Genomic DNA, 27,751 nt, shown 5'->3' with positions numbered 1-27,751 from the left:
CAACCTCCGCCGGAAATTATAGTTCCTAACATCAATCCTTATTTTCTGAAATCATTATTATACTAGAAGTGATTAACAATTGAGTAACAACCACAGTGCGCGTCCTGACACAATTTCGCGTTTCTGTCTGTGGACTTTGTCGAAAAAAATCTTGACTTTCCTGGGCTCGTGAAATTGGACACCCTAGCGTTTGAGGCCCCTCTTTCCATGCGGAGGAATACATTGTTGCTGCTCACAATGTGGATGGAGGTGGTCAAGATGTCTACTAGAAGAATGAATTTACCTCAATTGTAACAACATAAAGGAAGTCGCGGCGCGGGATTGTTTGGATACAGACCTGCAACATTGTATTTATGGCGTTGATGTTTTGTAGGGCGATGTCAAAGGAGGAATAACATACATTGTTGCGCCTAACCAACGCTTTTAATGTGCCGCGCTTCAAATTCGTCCAAGTTTTATGGTTTTTCCCTACGAGACTCAACATTTCTTTTTTACTATTGGATGTGAGGCATCTTAAAAACAGAGGTAATGCTTGTTTTGGCTGTTGTGTGGTGTTTTAAAGGGTTGCAAACTCAAGTGTTTCAGTCTCACATTTAGATCAGAGAAGTCACATTAATGCATGTTGAACTTCCATCGCCCATTTAACAAGTTTTTGGGATGTCTGGTTATGGAAGTGGGGGGATGCGGAGTTTTTGCGTGGTGGCTGTGGTGGGAAGTCCTGCCCAGTTTTTTTGGGCTGGTGGTCTTTAACCCACTTCTATCCTAACAGAAATGACTCCTTTGTCCTTTTATCAAAGTAAGGATTAGTTTTATGGGGCGCTGACCGTGACTTTGTGGGTTTCACGGAGTTTCCTAAATAGTTAATGGCAAGAGCTGTCAGTGCAAAATATATCTCTATATTACTAACATATAAAAGTTACTTTAATTTGTGTTTATTTTTATTGTTTTTTCATTTCTTGCAATCTCATTTAGTATCGAGTTTGTAGTGCTTTGTACCCAGATCTCCTTTCCACCAAGCCTTTGGTTAATTTAGTTACTTCGTTGCATGTTTTTTGGCAGGAAATTCCTCGTGCCCCCCACCCCCACTCGCCCTCATCAAATTGCTAGTCTCTTGAGGAAAAGTTGACATTTTGTCGCGCTACTTTTATTAACTCGAGATACACTCGGGCTTTGTACCCAGTCTAGGTCGCCCATTTATCACAAAACACATGAATAATTCAGAATTATCGACCGGACGCCTGGTTAATATCGATAATTATCCTGCTGTTATCAAAATGTACGTGCGATCTATTACCGTGGCCTTTCGCTTTTTAAAATGGTTTGCTATCGGGATACAATAAGTTTACAACTGTGAATAAATATTGACATTGTTCCAGTCTGGGCAAAGCTTGACCCTACTTGCACAAAGAAAGCGACGTGACTAAACATGGGTTAAACATATCTACACATTGTAGCTACGATATTAAAAGCTTTTAAACAGACGTTTTTTTTTTTTTATCCGTTAAGCTAATTTAGTCTCGTGCTCAGTGGTAACCCTGTTGCGCTCGTTTACTATTGACCACTACATTAATTGCAATGGACTAAAATACAATTTTACTGAGGAAAAAATCTAAGGATAATATTTTCTATTTTTTTAACCATCTGCTGTGTCTTTATTATATATGAGTTTTATACCGTGGCCTTCACCTCTAACGACGCCCTGGGTTGTTCATATCAGATCAAAAAGCTCGATGTTGTAACATGTATCAGCTTTTACATGAAAAATATCGCTTTACTGAGCGGAAAATATATTTTTAATGCGTGGCTGGACTTGGTTTGCACGGACTTGAGGGCGATTCAGGCCCCGTGTTATCTTACCAAGGGGCCACTTTCTATTGGTTTTCATTTGTTTGCGTCAAAGAGCATTGCGATGAAAAATATGTACTCGCACTTATTTTAGTTACTGTCCTCTAATGATGTCATAATCCAACTGTTTAAATAAATTATTGGCCGGTGAATATAAGGACCGCAGAAGCACACCACCTGTTGGCATGCAGTAGCATACAATGCATCATATAAGCTTGCTGTGTGAAAAAGTTTATCTTTCATTGTAGTGAAGACAAAAGAGCAATTTTGTTTGATTTTTTTTGTTTCGTTTAAATATATACCTCCATGTTTGATGGTTTCCTTTTATGCAAATCGATTGGACCGATAACTATAACTCGCACGATGAATATAGATGTACAATAAGTTAAGGACATGGATTTGCATTTTCCGTGTGGTGATATGGTTTCATGGAAACTGATTTAATTTTATTGTCGATTTATTTGTTTCATTGCTGGTCTTACGTTGCATAACAAAATATATTGCAAATAAAAATAATCGATGTGGCATCACTGGGTTTAGTACAAATAAACAAGCACTGTCTTTCTAAAGAGTAGGCTATCACCTGAACAGATCGAGCAAGTGATGCTAACCTGTTTAATATTTGGCGTAAAACACATTCAGTTGTTTATAATCAACATGCGTTATATTCAGGCAAGTTTTAGTTTAGGATTGAATTCTTGTGCAGTAATAACTTGGCAGTGGTCTTTCCGGAAGCATCCGGAAGCAATATGTAGTTAATGAATTCATTTAAATGTTTGCTTACAAAAGCAATACTGTTTTGTCATTTGTGATTGGTTATAAGGAGTTTGTTTTTTTAATTTAACATACAGTTAAGCATAGCAAGGGTTTTGATTAGGGATGCACCGATATATCGCCCTGTAATCAGTATCGGCAGATAAAAGCATTTTTCTCACTATCGTACATCCACAGATCATGCATCAGAACTCATGCTGTGTGATTATTTTGTATTGTGTAATTATGACAAGAATTGCAGAAACACGAAGTAAAATACAAAACTATCGGCATCAGCGGATGTTATTCTAAAGGGCGAAGTGTGGTCCGTTTTTTTTTTTTTTTATGCGTACACAAAGGTTTTGTCATCTGAAGAATGCAGGTGTACTGTACCCGCATTGCTGGATTTTTGAAATCTTGTGTAAATTTTACGTGTAGGTCGCGTGTGCAGGAAAAAGGAGTATAGCACAGGAGATGCAATAGGCAGGTGTCAAACGTCTGCGTACACTTTCAAGTACAATAAACTATGCTTTGCAAGATCGTACGCACATGTGGAGCGCGCAATCGCATAAACGTTAATAAACAGACTCCACCGTACAGAAAATTTCAATCGGTGCATCCCAAGTTTTGACCGATTCTTCAATATTTGGAATAAAAGTTGGACAGTCTGTTTTTTTAAAACCTATATTGATATACCAATAATTTGACTACCCAGTCTCACAAGGTTTCATGATATAGTCACGTAATTTGTGTGATTATCACGTACTGGTTACTCAACAGCTTTTTCCTATTTTTAAACCATTGTCGCTTCGGTTTAGGGTTAGATTTGGTGCTTGCTTTAGAATGTCACTTTATACATTCGTTTATAGCATTTTTTTTTCTGATTTATTTTTTATATGTCGCCTGGTGTAAGGGTTTGGGTAGGGATGTCATTTTATGTAAATCTAACCCTAAACCGAAGCGACAATGGTAAGAAAATAGGACAAAACAGTTGAGTAACCAATACGTGATAATCACACGAAAACGGTAATTCGTTATACGATCACAAAAAAACGCGACAATTCGTGATGATATCACGAAAAAAGAATCAAAAAATTACGTGACTATATAACGAAATTTCGTGAGACTGGGCTGAATTTGAATATTGGAGGAGGCATGTCCCTGTAGTGTATTTTACGCCATACATTTTTACGTTAAAGGCAATACACATCGCTGCCAGTCGCTATCGAGTTTATTATTGCTAATGTTCTGTAATTTATATGTACAATACAAGTGCTCCTATCTGCCCTTCCACACAACGACACTTCATGTTTTTCTCATTAATCTGTTGTTTAGATAGCTCAACCCAGCTGTGTGTCTGTTTCTCTCCTTTAGAGTGCTTTAAAGACAGAGGGGTATGACTGAACCACAGCAGAGGATGACCACAGTGGGAACAGATAAGGAACTCAGTGACCTGTTAGATTTTAGCGCGGTAAGGCCGAGAGTATGGTTACTAGCCAAGATCTTGATTTTGCCATTGGATATGATCAGAGAATTTTGGAATGCTTAAAATTTCAATTTGTTCATGCCTAATATGACCGTTTTGTCATTTTCCTATTTCCTCTGCCCTGATTGAAACTCGCATCACAGCAATTGTAAAGAGGGTTGTTGGTGGCTATAAACATTTGAATGGATTATTAAATCATATACCATCCCTTCAGAGGAAGTACTGTTTGATGTACATTGCTCAAATGTTTACAGGGTTTTAGTTTATGTGACTGCCATTGAAGCATCTTAAATACAGCAACCATCGCTCAATACTTTGATTTTAATGACCACAAATCTTTCATTAATCCTAACAGATATATGACCCTGTCTGTGAAATCCAGTCTCATAATCTTCAATCATTGATTTAACATTGATTTTAATCTTTGATATGACCTTCCTCAGTCAATATTTAATATATTAAGGTTATTTTTCACACAAAAAAAAACAGTAAACCACCAACAAATGACTTAATAGCAGAGTTTTCACAGACATGGTCACATATTCCTCTCATTCGATTTCGATTCAGTGGTTAAAATGTATTCTTGGCAGCCATGCCACCCTGAATAGCATTAAAAAATAGCGAATATAAAATGTTAATCGCATGATTCAGTGAATGGCTCAACCATGCTTAATTTATTGCATTGGAAAACTGCCACCAACTCGAGCAGCAAATCAAGACAATACATTGATAATCAGACGTGCCAGTCCAAATGCATTATAATCTCACATCTAATTACAAATGGTTGATGGTTTAGTTAGTCCGCATACTGCATGTAGCACCATGAACCTTAAAGACGCAACAACCAAATTATTTGCAGACTATGCGCCCAAAATCTGGTGTTGTGAAATACATCTCGCGTTAAAAATGTCTACCACACCAGAAAGTCCCTTCCTTGCACCCTGCACTATGTGCTGCTTCTGGGTTTCTCTTTGCACTTCAAAAACACAAATGCATCATCCATCCACGTAAACAGGTCCTTTTTCTGTGGTACTTGTTCAATAGCCCTGCCCTAGCATAATACTTTTCAGATTGACTAATTTTCCTCCGAGTTACTAGGTTTTATCTGCCAAAAAGCACATGTTCTTTAGCATAAACTTTTGAGTTGACTTTGCATATTGTGAATTCCTGAAAATGGTTCAGAAAAATAATCTATGTCTGTAAGCGCCTGTTGAAATGAGCTGCCTGCCGCCATGCTTAAACTCTTCCTCTCCATCTCTCTGCTTTGCCGTAGATGTTTGCACCCCCTGTGGCCAATGGTAAGAACAGACCAACCACACTTGCCAGCAGTCAATTTGGTGGTTCAGGTAAGCCTTCGGTCCTAAATGCTTTACTTTAATATCAACGTTTGTTTGGACAGAAATGCATTACTTTAATCGCCATATATGTAAATAAACACCATCATGAATGGAAAGAGGGGTTCTTTAGAGGAATTACGGTGGTGTTTTGACCAGTTGCTAAGTGCTCGCTCATCTCAACAGAGAAAGAGGACATGCTTCTTCTTGTTTTCCTAAACCCCCTCTTTTATGAATATACCTCCGACTATCCAAAGTCAAAGCTCGGGGCAGTTCGGATCCCTTTGAACCCGCTGTGTAGTTAAAGCACCTATTGCACAAACTTGTAGGAGTTTACGTCGTAAAAATGTTGTTGGGTCGAGAAGAGGGGTGGATTTCTTGCGTCGTTGGATATATTTTGGGCAATCTTGTCGTTTTGGTGTACTTGTAGTTTAGATGTGTATATTTCATAGTCTTCTATAATAGTAAGAAGTCCAGAATATTGTTTATTAAAAAGTCGGCTATATTATTTTTTTCATAACTAGTTGCACATACCAACAGATGTTTCTTTTTGCCACCCGTTGTTTGCTCACATTGCTCGCATTCAAAAAGTTTTCCAAGGCCTGAACTTGCGGCGCGTTTGAGTCTTTCTTGTCCGCTTGTCTGTCTCCAATCGACACTCCAAACATTACTCTGAACAATCTGAGAACAAAGACTTCAATAAAGGCCTTACGGTCTCCAAACGATTCCCCCACCCTACGGCGTAAAACACTCCTCCCCCCACACAAGAAAACACTTTCTCCCCCTGCCAACTGACAGGAAATGGACCCACTTTGAAACAAAGCGCTCTCTCGTACCTCCCACCACCCTGCAGGAGGCCCGCATTAAAACAGCAAAAGAAGCATGGTGAAAGATCACCGGCACTTCGGTCCGCCACGGGCCGAGAGCGATGACACAGCAGAGCCGAGGTAACGTCTCGGTTTGAGATTTTTATTGCGAGAGCCACCTGACACCGAGGTGACCCCCCGACTCCTAAATCTGTCACTTGTTGTGAGACTCTGCTTGAAGATCTCCACATCAGTCAACATTAGTTTCACCCTATGAACTCGGGAACAGGATGTGACACATTTTTTGAATCGCTATTGAGAAACAAAAGTGTAAGGGACAGCGATTGGTATTTCATTGAACACTTGAAGGAATGTTGGGGGTTGAGCTTTATTAAAAGCATTTTTAGCAAGGATTTGAGTTTTGACAAAGATGGCATTGCATTTGCAATGAATGCAAATCGGCCTTAAAAGAGGAAATGTAAAGCTTGTGTTTTGGTAAAGCTTCAATGAAGCGTGTTATTTTGAGCTTTAAAGTTGTTGTTTTTTTATTATTATTTTTGTGGAGACACTAAATGTTGAAGTTAAAGGTTATGCAATGTAATGCTTTTGCTTTAGTCATGCCAGTTGAAAATACTAGAGAACTTCAGGTATAGATAAAACATAATGTTAGTTAACAGTTCTGTTACAATAGTTTCATGTTTAATACATAAAATGCCTTGTGGTTGTACTTTCAGAAATGTCTACGTAGTTTTGTAGGCCCTGCGTGGCTTTCATAGAGGATTTAGTGGGACGTGTGTTTGAGTTATTAGTAACATTGCCTAATTCACATCAAAATAACAATTGTGCATTACATTTATGACTCTACATTGTATGGTTCAAAAGGATAGATTTTTTCTTTTATGCCAAAAAAACATTAAGAGAGTACTTAAAGATCATGTTCCATGAAGATATTTAATACATTTTCTAACGTAAATATATCAAAACTTTATTTTTTTTTTGAGTGAATTCAGTTGCTAAAGACATCATTTGGAGAACTTAAAATGTATCTATATTTAACCCTCAGATTCCAGTTTTTCAAATAGTTGTATCTCGGCCAAATATTGTCCAATCCCAACATACCATACATCATTGGAAAGCTTAATGAACTTTCAGGTGATGTATAAATCTCAATAAAAAAAGGACCCTTAAGATTGGTTATGTGGTCCAGGTTTACATTTAGGTACTTAGCAGGCATTTTTATCCAGTTATGTATAAGTTATCATCAAAAGTAAGTTTTCTTGAATGACCTAAATCATTGATCCACCTTCGATTATGATAAATAATCAGGAACAACTTCTGGCAGTTTGGGCTGCTATGCAAACTGTAAATCCAGAAAGTATCTTTAGAGGAAGTGCATCTGTTCCTCAAGACAAAAGTGCTCCGAAGGGTGCTAATTGCATTAAGTCGTCTCCTCCCCCGTTCTCGGGCATAGCGGAGGTGATCCCGGGAGTGCTTGCATGGGAGGGCTTCACTAGGCGTCCCCTCGCTCACCTCTACAGCTGCCCAACACGTCAACTACTGAGGACAGCGTTAGGAAAGGACAGGGCCTATTTCCCCCGGTCGCACCTCTGCACATTTGCACATACACAACTTGAGTTTTAATTCTTTGAGGATATTGTTTAATTTGGTTGATACTTTTTATATACTACATTTTCACCATTAAAATATGCACGGAAGCTGACATAACATGAATTCAGTCTGTACTAGGTATACATAATGATTAATCACGATTAATCTATAGCAGAATAAAAGTTTTGGTTCAGATGATATATGTGTGTGTGAACTGCGTATAATAATTTTGTATAGATAAATGCACACACATGCATGTATATATTTAAGAAATGTTTACATGTGTATATACATTTGTATATTTATGTATGATTTATATTATATATATATATATATATATATATATATATATATATATATATATATATATATATATATATATATATATATATATATATATATATATATATATATATAAATACCTAATTTATAAATGTACATTGTTTCTTAAAATTATACATGCATGTGTGCATATTTATATTTACATACATAATTATTATACACAGTTCACACACACATATATATGATGTAAACAAAAACTTTTGTTCTGCTATAGATTAATCGCGATTAAGGGTTATGCATCCCTAGTCTGTACGCTGTAAAAATTCCTTGTTGCACATACATTTTTACGTTTTTAATCCATTTTAATTTAACATTAATTTAAACCCCTTTTGACTTGTGAGGTGTTGATATACATAATAAAAACAACTTGTGCTAATTGAACTAAATTAAAAATACAGTTGAAGTAAGTTCAAGAAAGTTGAAAGTAATTGCAAAGTTAAGTTGATTAATCCTAAAAATGTAAGTGTTACAAGACATTTTTTACAGTGTGCTTTAATCTTTACAATTTTTATATTTGCTGTGATTTGAACTTGAATTATTGCATCCTGCATAGAAAAAAACTAATTTGAGAATCTATAAAGGAATTGATCTATCTTAAGTGCAAGAAATAGCAATTCTACATACATATCTGCCATTTCCAATGCATGTTATCCGCAATTAATTTGTTTGCATTGTATCCTCCCAGAAATCCACATTTTGTCTACATAACTAAATTAAATCAGTTTAGTTTTCTAATACTGCCAATTATATAGAGCCCACAAATGTAACAATGCTACGGACACATTGTAAAAATGTTGTATATGGTCTTTCAACATTGCCACTTAATTTTCTCCACATAAGATCATTCTGTCATAGAGATTTTTTTGACTCACTCACTCTGTGCCCACTTCATTTCCCATGCTGCCTGCGTGGGCTTCATAGATCACGGCTGTCAGTGTGGATGTCGCTATTTGCTCTGCTTTGTTAGCTTCATCACTCATGCTCGGCGTTCAGTGGCCGCTCTGGCTGAGACCCCCTCTTCTCTCACACATTTTTAATTAGACCTCAAAAAAAAAATCAAAAGGAGAGTATGAATATTCATAAACCAACTGCATTAATATGCACAATTATGCAAATCAGCGCGCAATTAAGCCATGTGTCTTTGGAGAGCTTTGCATTAAGGCATAACGCAGGAGGGAGAGGGGAATGTATTATGAGAAATTTCTGCTCCAGTACACTTTAAAACATTCCCGCAATGTTTTTGTGAAAGTCAATGTTTTTATATATATCATAGTAAGTGCAACAAGGATTACATGGGTTTTTTTTTTCGATATCCCAAAAGTGGCAAACTTAGACCCCTGTTGTCTTGAAGGTCTCCGTTCACAATTATACAGTGATGCTAATTTGGCGAATCTTTGATCAGGGTTGTTTTTGTTCTGCTTTCCATGATACACCCCCCCCCACACTTGTCTTAATGAGATCCAGTGACTGAATGAATGCTCCCTTTATGGTCAGTGATGTTGAAGCTTGCTGAATGACATGGATATTAGTGTGGTGTGATGGATTTGGACAAGATCCAGAGTCTGTCCGATAAGCGCGGAGACCTGGCCACCAGACGTCCAATGGCTCTTACGCATGAACAAAGAATTAGGTGTAAACGTGCACCGTATGCTGGAGTCGCAGATTTGATCTGACGCCTTTTTATTGTTTTGCTTTTTTAGGTATGGATGAACGTTCTAGTCCCTGGGCTGGCGGTGAGAACAGTCCTTCTTTCGGCCAGGTACGGGTAAGCACAAAACCAATCCTAACTTGCGTAGTTTTTTTCTGATAGTGTGGTTGGGCCACATTTGTATTTTCTCAACTTGACTCTTCCAGAGTTATGGAGAGGGTTACGGCGAGCATGATGGACTGTCTTCTCCATTTCTTGGCACTGGGATTAGTGGTGAGTTTTACTAATAAGTGTAAAATAAATAGTTTTTACCATTTATTAGCATCATCATGATTGATTTTGCTACATTTGTAGGTAAGAACGAAAGAGGTCCGTACTCTTCCTTTGGGGGTCAGGTAAGTTTAACTACGTTTCATAACCTTCTTGGACATTAATAGGGGTGATTTCCCAGACAGGGCTTATTTTAGTCCCAGACTAAAATGCATGTTTTAGCCGTCTTAATTTTAAGACATATGTTAAGATATATCAGTGCCATCGTTTTGTCTCAAGATGCACACCAGTATTGTTTTTTGTGTAAACTACTTAAATGTCCTAATACATAGTCCTGGATTAATGTAAACCTTGTCTGGGAAACTGCCTCTTACAGTTTTAAACCCATAAGTCCTAACTCGAATCTTTTTCCCTTTAGCCGGGGTTCCTGCCCTCAGACATCACCATGCCCTCCGCAGATGCCATGTCTCCATCTGGCCTAAAATCCAGCTCTCAGTTCTACCCATCATACCCCAACAACCCCCGTAGACGCCCCTCGGAAGGAGGAATGGGTAAAAACAACTACAAGGGTTGCATCAAATTACCATGAATCATTTTCATGGAGTAAACTAATGTCTTGTTTTCTTTGCAGACCCCCAACCAAAAAAGATCAGGAAGCCATCAGGACTGCCATCTTCTGTAAGTGGTATTTCCTAAGCTTTCTTGCCGTTCACCACCTGAAGTTTTACACCGTTTAATTGGGCTATTGAACTGGAGTTATACATCGAATTAGTGCCCTTTAGCAAAGGCAAGAGGATAGTTTATCAGCTTATGAAGTTTATATCCTAATGGTAAAATGTCATGTGTGTTAAGAAATGTTCTGTTGATACCAAAAGAGTTCAATGCGAATCAGTGTGAATGAATGAACAAGGACAAACCTTTAAGAAATAGACACCCGGTTTGAGAAATTGGCAGACTTTTTTTGTGGATGTTTCAGCTGACAAAACATGAATACATTTTGAATAATTTCCAACATTTTTGTAAAGTGGTCACAGATAAGAACCTGTAGATCTTATGGGGCATACACACCAAACGCGAGTTCAACGATTTGCGTGAGTAGATTACATACAAAGTCAGTGCAAAGACACGATCAGACGCGTCTTCGCGCAGGGCGATGCGAATGAGGTGATGCGAATTAGGCTATTTGGGCGGCGCGTTTGATGCGAAAAAAAGGTATATTCGCCTCAAACGTGTCTTTGCCCAAGTTGAAAATATTCGCGAAAAAGTCACATGACGCAAAGTGACATCCCACGAGTAATCTAGAGCGAGTAACGCGATGCCCCGCGTTTGATGTGTAAATAGCTTTAGACTTGTTTGCGTGAAAAAAATAAACTAAAGCCCGGAGTATAGTCCTAACGTACGCAAACGTATTCGCACAGCCTTTCAAAGCATAGTTTATTTGACTCATACATGTACACGGATGTTCGACGCATGCGCATTGCGACAAAATGCAATGCATCTCCTGGGCTACATATTACATTATCCTATACGCGCATACATGAACTACGCGTACAATGTACGTAGGGTTTGCATCATGCGCACTGTATGCGGACCCTCGCATATATGTAATAAGTGGCCAATACTTCGGTCTTAAAGTACAAGGATGTACTTAATGAATTGTGTAAACCTTTAACCATTACAAGTGGACATGGAATACCAGTGTCATACTTGATATACCAAACCAGTGGGATGAGTAACTGTCATTTCTTAAATAAACCCTGTCCTCCAAACCCCACTTTAAAACACTACGTTTCAGATTCGCCCACGAGCCCCCCCAACTCCACCAAAGTGACCCAGTTGTGATTCCCCTTGCACCTCCCTCGCTCATATTTTCTCTCTCACTCTCTCTCTCTCTCTCTCTCTCTCTCTCTCTCTCTCTCTCTCTCTCTCTCTCTCTCTCTCTCTCTCTCTCTCTCCTTGTCTTAGCTCAGATTAATGGCTGCTGATGAGCTAAGGTTCTCTGCTGCTGAATCCCACTCAATAACTCTGTGTAACTTCCTCTTGTGCAGCCACAGCATTCCTGCGCTCCCCCGCTACTTTCAGACATGGTCTTCAAAATAATACTTTATGAAAAATAAGCGAGTTCGACTGCAAATAAGCGATATTGATCCTTAACGTGTCAGGACTTGCCATGACCTCGTCGAGTCCAATAAACAGATCATTGCCAAGAACGGGGCCAGTCACATGTTTTTATTAAAATGTATGGATTCGCCAGACATTTAAAGCGACAGTGCTTCACGCGAAGCAAGTTTTTTTTTTCTGGGAATCGAACCCACAACCTGGAATACCATTGAATGCAATCGCCATGCTGTGCCAGTTAGACTGCTAGTTCATTTCCCCTCTCGTTTGTTCTTTTTATGTGGTTTCTACATAATCGACCAGTCTATTTTGCTCCACTCGTACCGCTCCTTCAGCAAGACCTCTCCCCCCACCGTTCTCACCCCTCCCCTCTTCAGCCCAGCTGCCTGTGGAGTTGGACGGGCTCCAGCAGCAGGCAGATGGCTCTGTAATTAGAAGTGCATCTCTCCATTCCCATCCCACTTCTCCCTGTTAAATCAAATTACAGGCAAAAGAGAAATATCGCTTTGCTGGATTTGTATTCTCTGCTGGCCCGAAACCTCACGCACACCCTCCCTCCCAAACGCTTGTGCATGTATGCACGCAAACATACAAATCATACGTGTTTAAAACGTGCTTTATGGAAAGCGTGCCGTTTGCGGGTTGTGATTTTGGGTGAACTTCCAACATTGAACATTTGCTGTTGAGTTTTTATACTAATAATAAAGAATTATGGCACACCTTTCTTAATAAACACATTCACTCATTATACTACATTCAGGAAAACCAATACACTGGCATATTTTCCATACGAATATTATGGGATATGACTTTACTAAGGCTGACAGATATATTGAAATATCGTAATACATTGTAATATACATATCGCAGTTATTTTCAATAACTGCATGCTGTTTATTCTTTAAAAAGTTATGTTTAGTCAATGTTTTAGGTCGATGCAGATAAAGGAGAGATGGTCGAGACCAAGAAAGTGATTTATTTCACAAAAATCATATAAAAATGTATGTTTGTTATTTAAGTAGCAGTTTTTAAATATAATTTTAATAGATTTTACAACCTAAAAATATTATTATACTGCATATCGCATTATTTAGCAAGTTATCGCATTTCTTCTCAATATTGGTGCAGCTCTTGCCTTACCCAGGGTGCTTGCTTGACTTGGACTCGATCTTAGCGATGCTGTCCTCCCTCTCCTTTTTTGGCTCATGGGAGTGCGAGAGGAAGCGCCGACTGTGCCATGAGATGGCCGTGGCGCATTTCCCAGCATGCTCTGTTCTCTGTCCCTGCCACTTTTATCTGAGGGGGCACTATGGAAACACGCGTACACGTCATTTGTACCAAAAACCGTGAAATGCTCGCCAGCTTCAGGGCTACGTACCAGTTGCACACTTTTTTTTCTATTTTGTTTTGACTCGTACAAATGTTTCCTTCATATACCTTTTTACAATCTCAGGTTTATGCTGCCACCTCTGGTGATGATTATATCCGCGACAGTGCTGCCTACCCAGGCTCCAAACCTGGATCTGTGTACCCAGGATCCTTTTACATGCAAGGTGTGTACATTTATATGCATACGGGTGATTCTCACGAAATCCAGATTTAGAAGATGTCCAGCATCAGAATTTTTAAAAAGCCCTTGTAGCCAATTTTTTTTTTTGCACATATAAGATTAAGGTCTAAACTTATAATCATCATTTTTAGAGGATTTAAAAAATATTTCCTATAGAATTATTTACTTTTTTTTAGATTATCATTATCAAAAATAGTGATAACCGCAACATGATATAACATTAAATATATGCATTTACAAACTCATGTTTCGGTAATGAGAACTAAAAAGTTGTCCAGGTACTATGACAAACAAAATTTCAACTTTTATCTGGAAAGAAAAAATAAGAACTGCTTACCTGGTAGCCATCTTGAGTGTCACAGTCAATTATGTCCCTTCCAACTATTTTATTTTTGAAAATGTTAGTTCATTGAGGGCTTAAACAATGATTGAAAATTGTTGCAGAGGATGAGAAAATTGGTCTGGGACACATTTATATTCGTTGTTATTAATGTCTCTACATTTACCAATGATCACCAAATAACACATGTTTCTTAACTGTAAATGTTTATAGTATAACATGCACTGAAGCTTTTTATTTTTTTAGATTTTATTAAATTATAAATATTTCCATGTCAAAGAACCCAAATCCAGTCATGGACACGTTGCGGTAATGAAAATTTCCCCTTTAAATGTGGAAAAAAACTATTGGTTTGTATGATGTCATTTGAAATCATGTTCAAAATAGTACATGAAGAGATGTTTGGAAAACTGTATGCTTCTTATTTTAATAGCATTCACTTTTTTTATCAAAATGTTTCTTGACACCTCATAAGTCTAATTTCGCGAGAATCACCCATACTCCATTCTAATACATGTTTTAAGCATGATAATGTTTGCATTTCCACCGCTAGTATTAATGTGTGCATTTTGCTTTCAATCAAGCGTGTTTGCACACATGCAGATTATTAATGACTAGATAATTATCTTGTTGTTTTATTTGTCCTAAGCATGCACAAAGACAAATGTTTATACGGATGATAATAATATCACATGCTGTAGACTGGTAATATTGATCCATCCCATCTGCCCATGCGTTCGCAGAGGGCCTCCACTCTTCTTCGGACCCCTGGGCCCCCCCTGGATCCTTAGGCCAGTCGGGCTACACGGCTATGCTGGGGAATTCACCGCACATCAATCAGCCCGGCTCTTTCTCGGCTATCAGTCCACAGGACAGGATGGTATGTTTGCAAGGGTTGAAATATAATGCAGTTGAATGTAATTTTTTTTAAGGCCACAGATGTATCCTTATTGTCGTTTTGTACTGCTTTTTTTCAACAGAACTACCCTCTACATGCAGCGGACGTCAATGGTTTCCATTCGGGTTCTGCAGCTTACAGCCACACTTCATCCATGAATGGAACAGACAGCATTATGGGTAAATTACAGTGTACGTTTTATTCAGTCATCTCTAGTTTGTGAATCTGCCTTATATAATATATAATAATGAACAAGTAATTACAATCTAACTTGATTAAAGTTGGATGTCTGAAAAAACATCTTGACTCGCTTGAATTATTTGGAGAAACGGTCTTCCATCATGTATTCAGATGTTAAATAGCCCTTTTTAGCACATTGACGTGGTAATGAATATATTAATATGTCTTCTCGATCTCTCTCACAGCCAATAGAGGGTCCGTCGCAGGCAGCTCGGGTGATGAGATCGGAAAAGCTCTCGCTTCGGTGAGTGAGGTTTATTAATCACTAAAGTTAATGACAGATCACATTGTTCACTCAAAGGATTAGTCTATTTTCTTTAAAAAATCCAGATAATTTACTCACCACAACTACAAAATGTTGATGTCTTTCTTTGTTCAGTTGAGAAGAAATTATGTTGTTTGAGGGAAAACATTCCAGGATTTTTCTCACTTTAATGGACCCCAACACTTAACAGTTTTAATGCAGTTTAAAATTGCAGTTTCAAAAGACTCTAAACGATCCCAAATGGTCTCATCTAGCGAAACAATTGTCATTTTTGACAAGAAAAATAAAAAATATGCACTTTTAAACCACAACTTCTCGACTATCTCCGGTCCTGTCACGCGCCAGCGTGACCTCACTTAATTGCGTAATGCTGAGGAAAGGTCACGTGTTACATATATGAAATGCACATTTGCGAACAATTTTAAACAATAAACTGACACAAAGACATTAATTAGTATCATTCAACATACAACAATGTTGGAACGGTCCTCTTTCTCCACACTTGTAAACAATGGGGCGTAGTTTCGCATACGTCATTCGTGACCCCTTGACGTCATGACATATTATGTGAGGACGCGCTGGCGCATCACAGAACCGGAGATAGATGACAAGTTGTGGTTTAAAAATGCATATTTTTTTATTTTTCTTGCCAAAAATGACAATCGTTTCGCTAGATAAGACCCTGATGCCTCGTTTGGGATCGTTTAGAGTCCTTTAAAACTGCAATTTTAAACTGCATTAAAACTGTTAGGTGTTGGGGTCCATTAAAGTCCATTAAAATGAGAAAAATCCTGGAATGTTTTCCTCAAAAAACATAATTTCTTCTTGACTCAACAAAGAAAGACATCAACATTTTGGATGACATGGTGGTGAGTAAATTATCTGGATTTTTTTTTAAAGAATATTGACTAATCCTTTAAATTTCAGTGTAATTATGGATTATTTTTAGCATGTTTTTTAAGCGTTTGAACCTAAAGTGCAAATACAGTCATGTGTTTTGTACCATGTGTCTGACAGATCTATCCTTCGGACCACAACAGCAACAACTTCTCCTCTGCTCCTTCCACTCCTGTGGCCTCCCCTCAGGGCATTGCGAGTAAGTCACATGTGCCATCTCATTTTGTAAGACCTAGATCAGATTCCTAGATCGTTTTGTGTTAAGTTACGCACGTAGATGTTTGCAAAGGAAGCCAGAAGAATCGTTTATCGTTGCCTGTAGTTTCATTGGCTTTGAAAGTGGGCAGGTTGAGGCATAAATGCAAAGGCATAAATGCAAAGCTCCTGAGCGCCCTCTGCTGTCATAGTCAAGTTTTGCCTATTTTTCCTCATCAGCTACAGCTCAGTGGCCAAGGCCTTCCAGTCAGACTGCTCTGTCTCCAAATTATGAGGGTGGACTACATGCACTGGTAGGTATTTAGTTTTAAAACCTTTTGCACACAATTAACACACTAAGCATTCATAAATGTAAATGTCAATCATGTCCTTCCACAGCAGAACAAAATGGAAGACCGTCTGGAGGAGGCCATCGACGTGCTGCGCAGTCATGTGGGAATTCCTGGAGCCCACGCAGACATGCACAGCTTACTGAGTGCCGTCTCGACCTCCAGTGGACCCATTGGAGTTCACCCTCAGCCCTACTCTAGTAACCCTGGATTGCCTCTCAGCAACAGACATCCTGCCATGGTTAGTAGACGACTCGTATCATGATCCAACATTTGAGCATCATGAAATTTGTGTGCTTTCGTCACTAAATTGCCAGCTCTAGTGTAATTGACTGTATTTTGAAAAAAACTATTATTTTATACTTAATTTGAAAGTATGTGGTGTTAGCTTTTTATTCAAAACAATAACACAGTACATTTGGGAATAAAGTGTTCCTAATAACTCTCCCTGGTTGCTCCTCTGCATCACAGGCTGGAAGACACCATGACGACAACGCGTGCCTTCCCGCAAGCAGCACCTTGTTGCAGTCGGCTCACGCTTCGGGCACCCCGCAACCTGTAGGAGCATCGGAGAGTTTCAACAACAGTGAGAAGCGATTTTCTTTTCTTTCTGTAAACAACAGATTGTTGTTAGGATGTGTTTGTTTATTCGCTGCCTCTGGCTTCAGGTCTGCCTGGAGGTCTGGGCCACGCAACGCATTCGTCAAACAAGTCTGAAATTAAGAACGAGGACAAAGAAGACGATGAGAACTCCTCCGTTGCCGATAAGTCTGAGGAAGAGAAGAAGGAAAGCAAACCGTCTCGCAACAGAACAAGGTACAAGAACGCTGACTTTGTGCCCACATTAATCCAAAGGGCACAGTTCATGCAAAAATAAAAGTTTTTACCTTCACTTACCATCATGTTTGAAAAAACTTTCTTCACAATATAAGAATATTAGTGATTGACAGCCTCGGGCACCATTCACTTTCATTGTACAGTTGTCTGTGAAAGCAATGAAAGTGACTTGAGGCTGTCTGTCCCCAACATTCTGGAGGAAAGTCATATGGTTTGAGTATCATGGTGGTAATTTTGGATAAGCTGTCCCTTTAAATGGCTTTCTGTAAACTTGATTGTTATTTGACATTTAAAAAAAGGTTTAAAGTAAGTCTATATTGTCTAAGCTAGATCCATCAAAAACATTAAGCTTTTGTTTGTTCAGTTGTATTCTCGCATGGGGCCAAGTTTGATTTCAAAGTGCCTGGGCTTGCCCAGCACGCATTGTACCATGTTTTAAGGTGTTCTTCCCTCCCCAAACTCTCACATTGTTTTCAGAAAGGAGGTGTTTACTCTTCAAGCCCTTTCAAGTGTATCAGACCAGGGAGAAGAGTAAGTCTATCTCCCACCATAGAGTGCATGCTTGTTGAAATACTGGATGCGACTCGATCACTAGATCACGGATGGACGCTGTCCTGCAGAGTTTAGCGCTAACTTACACACCTGCCTGTAGCTGGTTCTGGAGTGTTTATATTAAGTTTAGAGCAAAATCCTGCAGGAAAGCGGCCCTCTATGATCAGCGTTTGAATGTCTGAATGTTATTATAGTAAACATGATGAATGTAGCATTGCTGTGAAGAAAATGATTTTGACAAAAGTGGGGCAAACTCTCCTGCCTTTTTGTATATGTTTTGGCGAAGTAGTTAAAACGTTAAAAGCAAATCATTTACCTCAGTATTTGTATCTATAAGTAAAAAAAGATGAAAGATCATATCTTACACTTCTTTCCATTCCATCATATAGTATGACTTATGCAGCGAGCGAATAAAAAAGCCATTTTGATTTTATTGAAGCTCATCCTTGCATAGCTTTGTATACTGCTCCCATGCATGAATTACTTGCAAAAATTAATTTAGCAAATTTAAGCCAGTTTTAGGTATTAAGCATAAAGTCAAAGTTTGGTCATTTTTTTTCGTACATTGTAAATGTAGGTCACGTATGCGCATACAGGAGTATGTAGTGTGTAGGCCACGAGAGGTGTTGCAGTTTGTCACAATGTGCATGCGTCGAACGGCAGCGCATGTGTATGAGTCAAATTATGCTTTGCAAGGCTGTTTATATGACTGCACAAAACAGACTACACCCAGGGCTTAAGCCTATAATTAATAAAAGGTGTGTGTCATAAGTAGGGCTGCATAACAACTAATCGCAACTAATCATTTGCAGAATAAAAGTTTTTGTTTACATCATGTGTTTGTGTATTGTGTATAATAATTATGTATATATAAATGCACACACAAACGTATAATTTTAGGAAAATAAAGTGTGTGTGTGTATATATATTAAGTATATTAATTCATATTTATATATAATACAGAGTTCCCATGGGTCCTTGAAATCCTTAAAAGTTTGTGAATCTGGGGGGCCCTGGGAAGTTTTTGAAAAATACATAGATACAGGTCTATTAAAGTGTTTGAAACTATTTTATGCAAGACGTTTTCTGAAATAAAATCCATATTATTCTCTGTGTAGTGTAGGATAAAATCATAAAAATTCTAGACTTTATAAGCACACATGCTATAGTGTTTGCTTTAAATGCTTATACTATGCTTCTGTATGCCAATGTTGATTCATACCAAAATGCTTTTTTGCATAGTTGTGTTTGACACATATAAATGTCTCGGGTTACGTATGTAACTGTAGTTCTCTGAAAAGGGAACGAGACGCTGCGTCTCCCTTCCCGTACTTCCTACATCCCTGTAACGCAGTCTTTGGCAATATTTCAGATAGTGATATACTTCCTTCCGCGTCACCCTGTCTTTGTCGTTAAGCCTCACCATTGGTCAAATTTGATATACACATTCAGACGCACTTACCCCTGGAGGCGCCCCCAAAGTGTCACCGTAGTGAGACAGTGCGAGTTCCCTCAAAACTGTTACAATGTATCTTAAAAGGTAACATGATGTAACCTTGTTCTCACTTGAAATGTGTCCCCACATTTAGTCCTTGAATTTGAGGGAATTGGACCTGAATGGTCCTTGAAAGGTCCTTGAATTTGATGTTAAATAAGGTGTGGGAACCCTGATAATATAAATTATACATAAATATAAAAATTTAATGTAAATATTTCTTAAATATACACTTGCTTCTGTGTGTGTTTATATACACAATTATTATACACAATACACACACATATGATGTGAACAAAAACTTTTATTCTGCAAACGATTAGTTGTGATTAGTTGTTATGCAGCCCTAGAAACATGAATTTCTCAGATGAGTCCAAATTTTTCTAACTTTGTTATTGTAGTGTATAAAAGGTAAGTAAGTTAGTAACTTTACACTTAATAAACCTAAGCAGACCCCTAGACTACATTTAAGCACATAGATTACAGTTTCAGAAGTTGTTAAACATGTTTTGCTTTACATAGCTGACAAGCACGTGTTGTCTTTTTAATTACAGTTAACTCTGTGATGTAAACAGAATTAAGCATTTACATTTCTGTCTCTGTAGCCTGGAAGATGATGATGAGGACCTGCCGCCGGAGTTAAAGGTCGAGCGGGAGAAGGAACGACGGGTGGCCAACAACGCACGAGAGCGACTGCGAGTGCGCGACATCAACGAGGCCTTCAAAGAGCTGGGCCGTATGTGCCAACTGCACCTGAGCAATGATAAACCCCAGACCAAACTGCTCATACTGCATCAGGCCGTCAACGTGATACTAAACCTGGAGCAACAAGTCCGTGGTATGTATTTTGCCACGGCGTTAAAAATATCCATAATGGACAAAACGACTCACTTTACAGTACAAAAACATTTGTCGTTCCTTTAACTGGCACAGCCCTTTTTGATTGGGGGGGTGATGAAAAGGTGATGTACACCTTCAAATTACTATAACTATTTTGGTCTTGTTTTAAAGAAGACACTTTAACGTTTTTTTACGGAAGTGTCTGGAGGTGAAAATATTTTTTATAGCATTTCACATTCAGTTCTAATAAATAAAAATGCAATATAGCATTATTTTTAATAGATAAAATTATCAAAAACTGAGGTTTGTGTTTGTTTGCTGCATAATCTTGTCACAATTGAATAAATTAAAGTTACTGCATTATTATTATTACTCCTAAAAGGTTTTGAAATATGAAAACTATATTTTTAGAACTTTCCAACAATATATAGTTTGTCGTGATAGATTTGCATTTACAGGAAAAATATTAAAGTAAACTTGGGTGTCCCGCTCATGGACAGCGCCAGTTAAAGGAATAGTCTACTCATTTTCAATATTAAAATATGTTATTACCTTAACTAAGAACTGTTGAATCATCCCTCTGTCATCTGTGTGTGTGCACGTAAGCGCTGGAGCGCGCTGCGACGCTACGATAGCATTTAGCTTAGCCCCATTCATTCAATGGTACCATTTAGAGATAAAGTTAGAAGTGACCAAACACATCAACGTTTTTCCTATTTAAGACGAGTAGTTATACGAGCAAGTTTGGTGGTACAAAATAAAACATAGCACTTTTCTAGGCGGATTTAAAAGAGGAACTATATTTTATGGCGTAATAGCACTTTTGGGATTACTTCGACTCGGCGCAGTAACACCCTCCCTCTCCCATTATGAGAGTGAGAAGGGGAGCGGACTTTTCAGGCGAGTCGAAGTACTCCCAAAAGTGCTATTACGCCATACAATATAGTTCCTCTTTTAAATCCGCTTAGAAAAGTGCTACGTTTTATTTTGTACCACCAAACTTGCTCGTATAACTACTCGTCTTAAATAGGAAAAACGTTGATGTGTTTGGTCACTTCTAACTTTATCTCTAAATGGTACCATTGAATGAATGGGGCTAAGCTAAATGCTATCGAAGTGTAGCAGCGCGCCCCAGCGCTTACGTGCACGCACTAAGATGATAGAGGGATGTATCTACTCTTCTTAGTTAAGGTAATAACATAGTTTAATATTGAAAATGAGTAGACTATTCCTTTAATGGATTAAAGCATTAGTTTAACCCAGAATGAAAATTTTGTCATTTTAATTTCTCTCATGTCCTTTCACAACTTCAAAACACAAATTAAGATATTTTTTAAGAAGTCCAAAGGCAGTAAAAACATCTTTTAAATAGTGATTATATGTTAATACACTGGCGCAATCTTCATTTCATTAAGCGACAAGAATATTTTTGGTGCTCAAAAAGTCTCCAACGCTTATTCACGAGAGCAGCACACGCATGCTTCATAAACGACAGCCTTAGATAAATATACATACATGCCCCATTAGCGGGTCAAATGAGGCATCTATATATAGCCATGCCAGCAGCCGTATCACCCTGTAGCCCAAGACTGCTTGCCCACTTAAGTGAAGTAGGGTTGAGCCTGGTAAGTACTTGGATGGGGAGACCTTCTAGGAAAACTATAGTGACGGGGACACTATACTGTCAAAAAGCACCGTCCTTCAGATGAGACGTTAAACCGAGGTCCTGACTCTCTGTGGTCATTAAAAATCCCAGGATGTCATTCGAAAAAGAGTAAGGGTGTGCCCCGGTATCCTGCCAAACTTCTGGCCTACTAATCATCCCCTCATACACTAATTGGCTATTTGTCTCCTCTTCACTAATAAGCTGGTGTGTGGTGGGCATTTTGGCCCAATATGGCTGCCGTCACATCATCCAGTGGATGCTGCACATTGGTGTTGGTTGAGAAGAATCCCGCTTTCATATGTAAAGCGCTTCGAGTGCTACAGAAAAGCGCTGTAGACCGTTTTCATCGGATATATAAATCTATAATTGATGCACAATGCGGTGTTAAACGCATGCATGTGCTGCTTTCGGGATCTAGTCGCAGGCATCAGGTCGTTTTTGTTTAAACATTTAATTACAGATGCTAGGGTGATCACAGTCATCTGTCTAGATCAGTGGTTTTTAAATGGGTGTCCAGGGGTCCCCCAGAAGATTCTTAGGGGCCCCAGATATTTTCAGAGAAAAACACAATATAGCCAATTATTTGGAAACAATTTGCTGTCTTTATAATATTAAATTTACTCTTTATCTTAAATGTTTTTATACAAAAAATATATAAATGGATATATATTTTTTATTATGGGGGTCCCTTTTATAAGGTTTGTCATATTTGGGGTTTATTGCCATTTGAAAACCTCTGATCCAGATTATAAAATCTCTGTTCACTTTCCAAGCTTTGGTTTCTAATTAAAACAGTTTTTTGTTGTCTTTATTTCTGTTCCTGTTAAACTTTGGATTTCTTTGGTGTGGTAATTACAAGGTTTCTTGTGTTTAGTTTCAAAGCTGCTATTAAAAACTTAATCATGGTTTTCCTCATATTAGACATTTTTACAATGTCATTGATAACCAGAAACATGCTGTAAATAATCAACTCCCTTCACTTTTTTTATACAGAACGCAACCTGAACCCCAAAGCAGCATGTCTGAAGCGACGCGAGGAGGAAAAGGTCTCCGGGGTGGTCGGAGACACTCAGATGCATCAAGGCATGGGAGGAGATGGACGCAACTCTGTTAGTCACATGTGATAATGTTGTAAGTCATTTTAGAGAAGTTTACTTCCTATTGTCATGTGTCACAGGTCATAAGAACTCAAGGGTGATGAAATGATGGATATATTAGGACTAAACATACAATAAATTCCACTTTATTTAGTGGCGTGACGGTAATTGTAAAATGAAGCTTAAAGGGATAGTTCACCCAAAATTAAAAAATGTTGTCATCGTCTATGCACCCTCTAAACCTGCTTGAGTTTCTTTCAAACACAAAAGAAAATATTTTGATAAATATTTGTAACCATATAGCTTATGGTACCCACTGACTTCCTTAGTAGAAAAAACGGACCATGGAAGTCCAGGGTTTCCCGCAGAAAATGTGTTAGTTAAGGTGGTAAGGTTGGGCAGGGGGCGGGGCCGGGGCGTGACAATCAAAGGGCGTACGCGTTATGATGAAAATTAAAATATTTTTATTTAAAACACCTCAAATAAGTTTTATCAACTGGCTATCCTCCAGACATGACGGACCACATCTTTCTAATTTCGGCCGTGTGGCGTGAGTGCACGCTCGCGGTGTGAAGCGCGTCCGTGCTATTCTCTGAGATGTTTTATCAACTGGCTAGTTATCCTCCAGACAGTGACGGTCCGGACCACGTCTTTCTCATTTCAACCGTGTGGTTATTGTCCGAGATGCACTAGACGGCCTTTTTTTTGAACGACCTAGTTAAGGCGGTAGGGTTTCCCAGCTTAGGCGGGTCGCCTGAACTGAAAAGTGTTGCGGGAAACCCTGAAATCAATGAGTACCAATGTGGTTACATCATTTATTAAAATATCTTCTTTTGTGTCCAACTAAATAAAGACATTTTATTGGTGAACTATCCTTTTGTCTGCATGCATTTGGTTTTTAAGACAAAATAACGCTTTCATTGCTATACTGTGTTAATGCAGAAGTCTAAATATTCCTGTTTTTCATCCATAGATCCAGTGAAATTTCTTGGGGCTCCTGGAAGAAGTGACCTGCAGTTTCTTCCACCGATCTCATTCTCTCTGTGTGCATATAGTGACTTGGAAAGCATATTGTCCATGAATAAAGAAGTGCACCCTCTAAACCCCCAGACACGCAAACATACCGCCAAAACTGACACAGCAGATTTTCCACGGTGATGACTCCCGACCGAAATGACCAGCACAAATGTGAAGAACTCTCTTTCAGTTTTTTTGTGTTTTCCTGCTTCTCTAAAACGATGGATCATAGGAATAGACTTCTGTCCACATCTGACGTTTTTCCACTGCAGAGTGAGACGAGACTAATGTCAGAATTTAATCATGGATTTGTGCCTAATTGTTACCTTTTATACAAGACGCAAACTGCTTGTATGGAACAAAGTTGTTTGGGAGTTGCTTGTATATGAGCAGAGTTTTTTTATGTGGTTTCTCATTCCCTACTGAATGGTACAGTCTTATGTGCGTTGTGTAACCAAACCCCACGAGAAAGGGGAAAGAACCTGTGGTGCTTTCGAGGACTATGTATCCCAGCATGCCTCTGCTCTGTGGGCCAGGGAGAAAAGCAATTCGGGCCATCACAGCTTTCCAGACTGCTCTCCTTATAAGCGGGAGATTTGTTTTGCATCCCCAACGTCACGGATCACCAGTTCAGCTCTCGCAATGCCATTGACTTCAACTTTGGCTAGCTCAGCCAATCAGAAGAAAGAAGAAACATGAACGGACATTTTCGGGGCTACGTCTTACCACATCTTAACAGACCATTCGCTTCTGTTACTAAAACGATGCTTGGGCTCTGAACGTTGCGTTTTTAAGCTCATCTACAAAACTGCCAAGTCGATCTTTAAGATTTTCCATTTGTATGCCCTTTTTTGGCCAGGATTTTGGTCAACGTTCACGCGTCCACCTTCACACTTATGTAATGGATGTTTTTTCGATTTGAGAAAAATGTAAGAATATATATAAATATATATATTTTTGTTAGTCTATACATTGTAGATTTCTAAATAACAAAAACATATTAGTTTGAAGTCTAGAGTCTATAGTGAATGCTCAGAGACATGTATGATCGAAATGGGCCGGACATTTTCAAATACCATGCCTATATTTTCAGAAAGTAACAAAATATGCAGGCCATTTGGGCAGAACGACCGGGAACTTTGTCATGGGTCCTGTGATGAAGGGAGGAGACCTCTATAGTATAGGCCAAAATGAAAAGGGGGTCCACCCATTAAAGATTATGTCCCTGTGATTTTTGCCACGACCTTGGGTATGTCCTCTGTACTCGCAAATGAAAGAGGGGATTCAAGGTGTGTGTTAACTTCCAAACCTTGCGATAATGTCCTACTTTCAGGGAAGAAGGGGCTGTATGCCGCAAGAAGTGTTCTTAGGGGATGGTGTGAGTTTTTGAGCCCGCTGAGTTTGGTCTCACCAATGCACACAATGCAAATCTTTTGAATGTAATATTCAAATATTCAGTCGTCATTTCAAGATCTCCAACCTGTTTGTGATACAGATGTCCATGTGCAGCTTCATAACCGTTTCATTTGATGTAACGTGTGCGTGTGAGATTTCCCGGATGGTTTCATTTGTACGTAGGATTAAATCGGTGTTAAAACCTGTGTAATTGTCACGATGTCCACAATGGATATAATTTCAAACATTTCACCGTCAATTTTGTTATCCAGAGGCGGTCGTTTTGAAGTATGAAACAATGAATTGTTAAACATTTATATATTGTGGCCTTCTTATTCTCAAGACTTGTCATTTTTTGAGAGTGATGCCTTGTTAGTGCCTAAACTTACTTTTATTGTAAACTTGACCTTTTACCTTTTTTTATTATTTGCAAAGAATGCAAAAATGGGTTTGCTTTGATCAGTTTTGTTTTTCTGAAAGTATTGGCATATAGCATTTAATCAGCAATTAGAAATATTGTAGTAGATACTTTCAACTTCATTTTTTTAATGCTGTGTTTGAGCACCTTTGGCAGTTTTGGGATTCCTGTTCTAGTCACCTTTTGGATCGACTGCACCAGATAAGGAAAAGGTCTTCTTTGGTTTATCAAATGGAGGGGCCAGAACACTAGACTTTCAAAAATAATCTTGTATCCAGCTAATACAAGCATCCATTTACACCGCTACATTTCCATAAAGTGTTGGACTTTTGTTTCGCCCCCTGCTTTATGCTTATTATTATTATTATTATTATTATTATTATTATTATTATTATTATTATTATTATTGAATACTAGGGCTGCTGGAGGGGGTTTGTAATGTGATTTAGGTTTACTGTCCGAAATTTCACTGAAGCAAGCGAATTGGTTTTTATTCCTTTTGGTTGCTAAAGCATTTTTTCCTGAGTGAACATTTGAATGAAATATTCATCGTGCACCTCATCACAGTAAATTCGCTGCCCATGATTTCCAGATGTGTGTGTGAATTTTACAAAACCTGGTGTCTTGCAGTTGCAGTAGGGACATGAACAATACTGTTGTTGTGTCTTCAGAGTGCCTCTGGTTTTTGTCTTTTTTTCTTTGTTTTTATAAATATATATATAAAGTAGGTATTGAGAACTGTCCTGTATATAACAGTAATGTAGCAATAAATGTGCCATTTTTAATAACAGAATTATACATTTTTTTCAATGTCTTGCTTTGGATCTTGTATACCTTCAAATGAGTTAAATAAAAGAAAACATTGTAATAAAACTCGATACTTGTCCTTTTGGGAAAACATGCGAGTTAAGGATATCCAGAATAGCATGATAAATGTCTATACTAACTTTTCAAAACAAAACTCTTAAACAACTTGCAAAGGTTTGACTCCTCAATATGAGCACTTTTTTTTAGTTTTTTCTTAAATAGTTTACTGTACCCTACTGAAAAGTCCAGCTAAGACCAGTATAAGCTGGTTTAAGGTGGCAATAGCTGGTTTAAGATGGTCCTCCCAGCCTGACAAAGTTGGTCAAGCTGATGGGTTAGCTGGTCTTCCAGCTAGACAAGCTTAAAAAGTGATCAAAACACCGCTAGACCAGCTTAAAAAGTGACCAAAACACAACTAGACCAGCTTGCTACACCAACAAAACCAAGCTGGGAGACCAGCTAAAACCAGATCACCAGCTTATGCTGATTTTTCATTAGGGTAGTGCTTCTTTATTTAAAAGTTTATGAATTAAATAATAAAAGTGTATCCAAACTTACAGGTGTTGGAGATGTTGGCTAGATGGGATACAGCTACGGCCTAAATCTCGCGAGATGTTGGGTTTATGGGTAAGATTAGGATGAAAACCGCGGTTCTGGCTAGA

The 27,751-nt window shown here is 38.4% G+C and overlaps 1 protein-coding gene across 7 annotated transcripts; it reads left to right on the top strand.

The window, feature by feature from the left end:
• tcf3b (transcription factor 3b) lies at nt 1-27,155 on the top strand. Of its 7 annotated transcripts, none has more exons than XM_065246547.2 (21): nt 1-525; nt 3,973-4,069; nt 5,358-5,430; nt 9,875-9,933; nt 10,029-10,095; nt 10,177-10,217; nt 10,511-10,643; nt 10,724-10,770; nt 13,664-13,763; nt 14,864-15,000; nt 15,101-15,209; nt 15,444-15,502; nt 16,541-16,619; nt 16,856-16,929; nt 17,015-17,206; nt 17,437-17,551; nt 17,634-17,781; nt 18,280-18,333; nt 20,455-20,687; nt 23,349-23,486; nt 24,426-27,155. In XM_065246547.2, exons 2-20 carry the CDS (start codon nt 3,995-3,997, stop codon nt 23,477-23,479), a joined length of 1,926 nt encoding a protein of 641 aa, XP_065102619.1. In that variant the 5' UTR covers nt 1-525; nt 3,973-3,994; the 3' UTR covers nt 23,480-23,486; nt 24,426-27,155. The 7 variants fall into 7 exon arrangements, with proteins under 7 accessions (XP_065102619.1, XP_065102618.1, XP_065102624.1 ...); XM_065246546.2 differs by having other exon boundaries at nt 9,875-9,939; XM_065246549.2 differs by having other exon boundaries at nt 2-525; nt 15,101-15,197.
• The last annotated feature ends 596 nt before the right edge of the window (nt 27,156-27,751 follow it).

Source organism: Paramisgurnus dabryanus, chromosome 24 (genome assembly GCF_030506205.2).
Source record: "Paramisgurnus dabryanus chromosome 24, PD_genome_1.1, whole genome shotgun sequence".
Lineage (NCBI taxonomy): Eukaryota > Metazoa > Chordata > Actinopteri > Cypriniformes > Cobitidae > Paramisgurnus > Paramisgurnus dabryanus.
This window is presented reverse-complemented; position numbering and strand designations above follow the sequence as displayed.